The sequence below is a fragment of the Trichomycterus rosablanca genome, chromosome 2 (genome assembly GCF_030014385.1).
Source record: "Trichomycterus rosablanca isolate fTriRos1 chromosome 2, fTriRos1.hap1, whole genome shotgun sequence".
NCBI classification, from domain to species: Eukaryota; Metazoa; Chordata; class Actinopteri; order Siluriformes; family Trichomycteridae; genus Trichomycterus; species Trichomycterus rosablanca.
This window is the reverse complement of record NC_085989.1, coordinates 53652956-53661357: the sequence shown is the minus strand read 5'-3', so window position 1 is coordinate 53661357 and position 8402 is coordinate 53652956. Positions and strand designations below refer to the sequence as shown.

At 35.3% G+C, this 8402-nt stretch overlaps 1 protein-coding gene across 1 annotated transcript; it reads right to left on the bottom strand.

Annotated features, from left to right (window-relative positions):
* Positions 1-2656: 2656 nt before the first annotated feature.
* LOC134302162 (GTPase IMAP family member 9-like) lies at positions 2657-8002 on the bottom strand. The gene is made up of 3 exons (XM_062987204.1): positions 7987-8002; positions 3535-4203; positions 2657-2664 (listed from the first exon to the last, which is right to left on the bottom strand). Exons 1-3 carry the CDS (start codon positions 8000-8002, stop codon positions 2657-2659), a joined length of 693 nt encoding a protein of 230 aa, XP_062843274.1.
* Positions 8003-8402: the final 400 nt, after the last annotated feature.

Here is an 8402-nt window from a genome sequence, read left to right as displayed (position 1 = left end):
GGCAACGTTACGGCACTGCCGGCTCACTGCCGGCATCGGCAAACAGCATATGAGCCAAAAGTGGCCCACATATAGGAAATGCTTATATGGCCCACATGTCCCAAAACAGATCTGGGCCACATCTGGCAAAGACATGGCACCACTGGCAAACTAAGTGAGCCAGTAATACTGGCTCTTATATTAAAAATGGTAATGTCCCACTTTCTAAAGCATTCAAATGCATTAATTTGCAAATAAATAAAACAAAAACGACAACATTTGCAAAATCAATGAAAATTAATATTACTACTGTAACTAAGAATAATAAGATACACTGTAAAACATTTCAGCCTCAATAAGTTATGTGAACTCATTTCTTCTTTTCAACTCAATTTGTCATGACAAGTTTTGGATTTTGAACTCAGGTTATTAAGTTTTCAGAAAATCTAACGTAAAATAATCAGTTGTCTTGACTACTTGTTAGTTTTTCTATGTTGTCAATGTTCATTTAACTCATGTCTGTAAGTTATCAGTTAAACAAAAGGTGGGGAAAGAGTGGGCGATTCCTATAGGTGGGACCATTTTTGAGTTAGACAGAACAATAATATTTTTTAAAACGTTTAAACCATGGGAGCATGGGGCTAACCAATTTTTTTCACAGTCGAAAAGCCATTAATATTAATACTGATAAAAACAAGAATAACACACGTTATACGATAGTGGACTACATTTAGCGGCGGAGGGACACACCTAACTCTGGACTACAGTTTGTGGCGGATTAATACACCGAGTGGAGTTTGGCAAGTTGGAGCGTTTACTACTGAAAGCATCAATGGCGGGAAGCAGGTGAGTTTATCAAAGTTTAAAACCTGTGTGATAAAAAGTAAAATTGTGTACGTCGACCATTAAATGTGACAGAACTGACGGATTTACTCGTTTTGTTATGTTTACCGAGGCCATGAACGCTTAACATTAGGTTAACAGTTAGCTACTACACCACTTGGGTCCATGGCAGATATTTGAAATAATGGTTGTGTTGGTTTGTGCTGTAATGAGTATAACGGAACGTTAACTGTGGTGAAATAAACTTTGGTTTGCTTTTAAACAAAGCTCGGGTAAGCTAATAGTGGTAAAGATTCTGTTAGCTAGCTAGCTAATTCGTTAGCCATCCACTTTCAAAAGTAAATAATGACTTGTAATAATGTGCGTTTTTACACTGTGTTGATCTGCTGAGCGTTAAAGAATTTGGTTTTCTTTTTAAAGTTGTAATTGGGTGTAATTGACCTATGTGGGGATGAATGAAGAGAGCTAAATATCTCCCTATCCAGATAATAATTTTATTCACATACATTTTTGAGAACACAATTCAGCATTCTTGTTTTTCTCTCTGCAGAGTTCTGAAGATCCCTTTCATGAAGTGGAAATGGTCAAGGAAGATACTACAGCACTACAAAGAGCAGATTTATTCCTAAACAACATTCATGGAACCTGTTTGCAATAAATGTGTTCAGAAGTGGCATTGTTTTTATTTTGGGTACACATTGCTGTTTTTAAAAGATGTACCAAGAGCCAAGGTGAAAACTTATGAAATATTTGTTGTTTAAATAAATGCTATTTATAAACAGAAGTTGTAAGTTGATTCATTGTAAAGTTTAAAGAAACTGGGACACATTTATTAGTCAAGTCTAGAAATGACGAACATAAGCACTGTTAACTTTAGACAATAAGTTATGTGAATATAGCTGAAGTTTTATGAACTTAAAAGTGTGTTAAAATAGTGAGGAATTGTATGTTTATTTGACTAGATAGTTCATTTTCTAAAAATGGATAAAATAAACATATTAAGTTATTTTGACTCAGTGCATCAAGTTGAAACAATGAATAAAGTAAGACATTTAAATGTTTGTTGTATTGTTATATTGATGGAAAACATGATTAAGTGATGATTATTAAATCACAGGGTGTGATGATTAATGGGATTGGGAGAGGGGCATCAGTAAAATTTGGATCTGGGCCACATATGGCATGGTAACAGCCCAGTTGTTTTACATGTGGTTGAGTTGTGGGTCATTTCTGGCCCTGCTGGTTTAAAGGTGGCTGAGATGTGGCCCTTTTATGGCTGTAAAACGGCCGAGTTCCGGCAACCGCATCTGGCCCTCATCTGTGTCATCATTCCATGTGGTATGTGGGCCGCAAGTAAGTGCCGGACGTGGCCCAGATTCAGGCCATATCAAATTTGCTATCTGGGATATTACCATGAAGTATACTTTCAGATAAACTAAAGTTTCATTCAATTGAATATACTTCTCAAACACTTGTTTGGTACAATAGCAAAACTTTTTTACTAGGGCTGTTAACGTGATTAACACGTTAAAGTTTTAATCATTATTAAAAAAAATTAATTGAGATTACAATTAAATCTCTCCATATTCTCGTTTCTCTGCAGCGTGTTGACACGTCATGTAAAGGTTTTTTCGCATAACTGTAGTTGATGGAAACTCAACATTTTTCGTTTTTTTTTCTGTCAATATTTTGTAAATGCGCATTACACTTGCAAAATGTTTGGATGGAAACCCGGTTAGAGTCGACAGAGTTTTTAACAAGACATGAACTTCTGAAGTCAGTCGGGTGTAGAGTGTTAAAGGATCACAGTTTAAATCTAGGGTTTATATCACCGTTACAGTACTAAACACATAGAAGTAAAATAACTTGAACGATGCTGAGCGTCACATCTGAAGCTTCACTAACTAAACTGCAAACCAACACGGACTTTTTATACAGTTTTACACATCTCCATGTAATAATGGATTTTAAACACATGTAAAACATTCCCTTCAGCGCCAAGCTGGTATAAATTTGTACATGTCTATTCATAAGGAAAGGAATCCATAAGGTAGGTATTACTACACTTTTGATCATGGTGCTCAGGTGGTGCAGACGTAAAACACGTTAACACGTAAAAACTGAAATGTCAAACCATGTGTTTGAACCTCTAGTCTACTAAACGTCTCAAAACCACCTCAAAACAAAAAATGACGACCCCTACTGGTCGATGGTTACAATTCAAAGAACAGAGATCAGTGTGTGGTGGAGAATTATTGCTATCCACTACAGTAATAGGGACTAGAAAAACAGGAAGAGGAAGTGTATTTTTAACTCTAAAGTAAATATATTTGAAGTCTAATTTTAAAATATTTTAATGTACTCCAAGTGCACTTGGAATACTGATTAAGTGTGTTTTATATTCCCTGTTAGTGTACGTGAAATATGGAGTTAAATACACATGCAGTACTATACTTAAGTTGAATTAAAGATTCTTAAAATAGTCCCAATTTAGTACAGTTTAAAACATTTAATACAACTATGTGTACAATAAGTACAAAAATAGTTGTTCCATTTAAGCACTCTGTAAGTGTATTGAACATTAGTGTGACAATATTACACTTTAGTGCACTTTAGCATATTGAAGATTAGTTTACTTAAGTCTACTTTTTTTCACCAGGGTACTAATAAATCATAAACCAGCAAAACAAGTCATTAGAAAACCCCACCTACCTGTATTTACTTCATGTTGAATAAAAGTTAATGTTCCGATTCCTTCATCTTCACAAAAATCTGAAAAACTCTTTTTGTCAAGTTGTATTGGTTCCACTGCATCCTCAAATATTTCACACACAAGATGATCTCCACCGTTCTCCTTCAGCATTTTATCAATCTCCTCCAACAGCTGACTGACTGAATTCTGGTCACGTTTATCTAACTGAGTGAATCTGTGATGTCTTCCATGACAATCGTCTAATAACTTGTGAAAAGCATCAGATTTTACTTCATCACTCCTGCAGTCTGTACTGATCACAGTGGAATAATTTAGAGCTTCTTCACTGTAAGAGTTCAGTATGTATTTCAGTCGGGTTCTGTCCTCCTCACTGAAATCGTGAGGTTGTACCACCAGTAAGAATCCATGAGGTCCAGGATTAGAGAGTAAAGCACACTGTTTTACTTCCTGATTCAGTTCCTCCAGTGAGAGGTCAGGAACATGAAGATGAGGTGCTTTGATGATGGTGATGTATCTTCCATCTTCTGGTTCTCCAGTTCTGCCACTGTGCTGAATCACTGAATGTGGAGTGGATTCTGTCTCAAACACAAATTTTCCCAGAATGCAGTTTCCTACTCTGCTGCTGTTCGGCAAACTTTTCCCCAAAAGAATAATCTTCACATCAGATACTGCAAAATAATGAAGATGTAGAAAATACAGTCAAAAACAAAGTAGACATGAGCTGTGATTATATCTAGAAATAAAAATATATTATTTTGAACAACAAGGATCAGCTAAAGCGTGTCAAAAACTCACTATTAATTTTAAAGTAACAAACATGGTGGTGTTACTGTGATGAAATGAGGCTGTCCTACTTCATCAGGATCAGAACTTGCTGTTAATAATTTCTATTATAATTTCTAGTATTCTTGAGGGGTATGTAAGATCATCTGCTCATGAGCTGAAGCAGAGGTGTAATTGGGTTTTGAAGCAAAAAAAGATGAATATCCCATTATAGAAAGTGTTTAGTAGTCATTATTTGAGAGTGATTTGTGTGCTGGCTAACTTTCTACATTATGTTACACAGATTTTGTATTTTTATTTATTGTTTATTAGTGAAGGTGGCTGTTGTAATGGTCACAACTGTAAGTTGATGTGTATAAAAGCATCTACTAAATACCATAAATGTTGTGTAAATTTTAAGAGGAATTAACACGTCAATCACATGCCCCTCCATGTTCCCTCTGCTGGCCATACATGACAATGCAGAAGGCCATGATGCCCCAGAAACCCCATATTAGGACCCATGTTTGGTATGGGATGCTGCTTGTGTACACACATCCCTAGCTTGTTCTGGGTTTCCTTTTTTTTTTTGTTATTACACCTGCGTACACAATAATTGTAGCTGACTTTTATACTTTGTCTCTATACAGTGGTACCTCGGTATACGTCCTTAATCCGTTTCAGAACCTTGGACTTATACCAAACAGGACGTATACCAAACAAATGTTCCCATTGGAAATAAGGGGGAAATGATTAATCCATTCCCATGAAAAAGATCCTATTGTTATTGGCGTATTATACGTTGATGGGGTTGTATAAAATAACGTATAAAACGGATAGTTCCAGTCCTAAAATCTGATTGGCTGAGCTGCGTTCAAAGCCGCTGTAAAATCCCTGATAAAAGCGCACCTGTGACCACCTCACATCATTCCATATTAATACGCCACTGAAAAGTAAAAAAGTACAAACTTGGTTGAACACTATTTTAAGTCATGTACTATACATGGAAATGTCCAGATTAATATAAACAGTAATCCTGATCATTGCAGGTGTTTCGTCCAAGAAATAGTGTAATAGTTTGCGATTGTTATGTTCGCCCTAATGTTGGCTAGCAACACGGCACACGTTAACGGGAATACAGTACCTGAAAATTATACAGCGCGCTATATATATATATATATATATAATTACAACAATTAAAATCTTACTTGTGGGAGGTATGTTTATGCTTTTTTTCAGGCTCTTACAATCTGGTGGATCTGTAACAAAATATACAAACAGGTCCAGACATTTTATTTATTTATATTGCACAAATTATATACTGAGGTGTCTTTAGTACTAGATATCACACAGTTTATTCACTAGTGTATGTAATTTGTATTTAATAACATAATCAGACAGGTGGTACAGTTGGTGGAATGGGTAAAATATTGCAACATGAGTTCTGTGGACCTAAGTTTGATCTGCTCTAAATCAGACACACTCCTTGTTATCAGATGTGAACTAGTGGTGGTAAATTCGGTTCATTTTATGGACTGGAGTTAATCTGAGTCACTCAGTAATGTGATCCGGTTAAGTCACTTGTACTGAAATGTTGATTGCAATTGACTTACTGCATGAAAATGCATCCAAAATTCACTTGTCTTCTGTGCTGTTATCTTCTGTAAATAAATCATTTTATTTCCTCACACTTCTCTTCTGTCAGTGACAAGTTGACACTTTTTTCTAAGTGGAATCTTAATCATCTGAGAGAGGGCGGGTGGACTCACCTACCAATCAGATGGGTATTTTAATGGGTCAAGGGTTTAATGGGGATGGTCAACAACAAATTTCCATGGTAACTTCACCCAGTCAGGCAACCACAGTGGCACCAAAACAGTCAATAAATTTCCATGGGGGCTATGATACTCCTTAAGTGATACAGTAGTAGATTTGCCTGTAAGCATTTGCATTTTAATAATAATAGAACTATATTTTGTTGTTGTTTTGCTTACAAGAAAATATGCTACTTTACTAATCTATACCACTACTACTGATAATAATAATAATAGCATGTGCATAAAAACAGCCACATAACGAACACCAGTGTGTTTACCCGCTTGCTTATTGGAATATTTAACTTATTACTTAAAATCACAGACTGAAGTGAAGTCTGTTTAGCCAAATCATCTGAATCCGCGGTGTTTCCAGTGAGCCTGCTCACTCGCCTTGTGTACCTAACAGCAGCTTAGAGGACTCATGAGATCCGGGTTAATTGAGATTTCGGACTCGTGATTCCTGATTCAGTACAAAGATTCAAATCATTAACCTGGGTGATTCAGGAACCGCCCAGCTTTAATGTGAACTGCTGGTTTCAAGTCTTACTACAGTATCTCTACTCTGTTCAGTTCAGAAATTGAATTAGGCGTCTTTAAAACTTTAACTTTAAATTTAGTTTATTTTCAGTCATTCAGGTGTAAACTTGCTTCTTCTTAAAAATGTTCTAACAGATAGTAAAATAAATTGATTTCTCAATAACAGCAAGTCACCCGAGTGTAGCAAAGCACTTACACACCAGCTTTTATTGTCTAATTATTACATATGGTTTTGGCTTAATGACAGATATAATGAACAATGAATATAATGAATAATGTTCTAATTTTATTAATATGTCCACAATAAAATGACAGTCCCAGTGGTTTAATCCTGTCCTAAGCATTTTTAAAATAAAAAAATGAATGAACCCAAGGTATTTCATGTTTTGTCTGGTATACATTCATTCCGGCATTTCAGGCCTGCAGAACAAGACTGAATACATTTCCATGCGTAAAAGGCAAGGGTGCAAGCCTAAGCTGAACACCAGTGATCTCACACATTATAAAAGCATGGCCGTGTAGAAAAGGGTACAGGTACTATACCGGCCTGCCAGCAGTCCTGACCTGTTCCCAATGTGAGAAGAAATGGCATCAATACAACGTGGTAAATAATGGATGAAATAAAGTTGACCAGACAAAACATGAAATATTTTAGGTTTGTTTTGTCTACAATGAAATACAAGTCAAGGTAAATGTAAGAAAAACTCTTAACATGAATGTCAAAGCAGTTACAAAGAATAATAAACAACATACAACATTTTACAGTGAAAATAAACAATATTATACATTAAACAGATAGAAAAACAGTCCGGATAAACATTGTAAAATGGTGTATATAATACAGTATTATCCAACAATATGTATGTGCATATACAAGTAAATATATAAGTAGAATTATAAGTAAACGTTCTTATATAGAATATAGAATATATAGAGAATATATAGTATAAAGACTGATTTACAGCGTGTATATAATAGCATGCAGTATAATAACATGACATAATATTTAAACTCGCTGTATTGGGCTGCAAACAGAGCAAAACAACACTGATTAGCTGGTAATCTGCAAGGCTGTGTCTCAATCCACACACAAAACCCTAAACAGTGTTCTCGAAATAGTAGCCTCGCCATTGGTGGAAATCTCATTTAGCACACTGTTTAGAATATACAGCGGTATTTGGGACACGGCAGTTTGTTTCTACTACATGAGCACAATAATACAGCGATTTTTATTCTGGTTTTATTCAGCAACTAATACTCAATTTTACTGGTTTTATATTTCTGTTCTTTTCTGAGAGTTGATTTACTCTATAACTAAGGGAATTCACTTCTTACCTTCACTCGACGCCATTCCGCCTCAGTCGAGCTGGAATATAAAGTGAAAGCAGGAAGAACACTTTAAAAACTTTAATAAAAGTTTCAAGGTTCATAATGCAACAGCGCCATCGCCTGGTGTGTGATTACAATTACTAACATGATTATTTTAATAAACACAAGAGAAGTGAATTGAAACACAGTGAGATTTAATGCAAAATAAGTAGTAATGCACATGTACATTTAAATAAACAATATAAACACACTAGCATTAAATAGCTTATGAAATATAATTATATTAAAATATTAATTTCAACTGTGTGTGTGTGTGTGTGTGTGTGTACAGTGCCCTGCATAAGAATGTACCCATGTAAAGATTTTGTACTGTCACCACCTGCAACTAAACTGGAATTATATGTCATGAAACTAGACAAAAT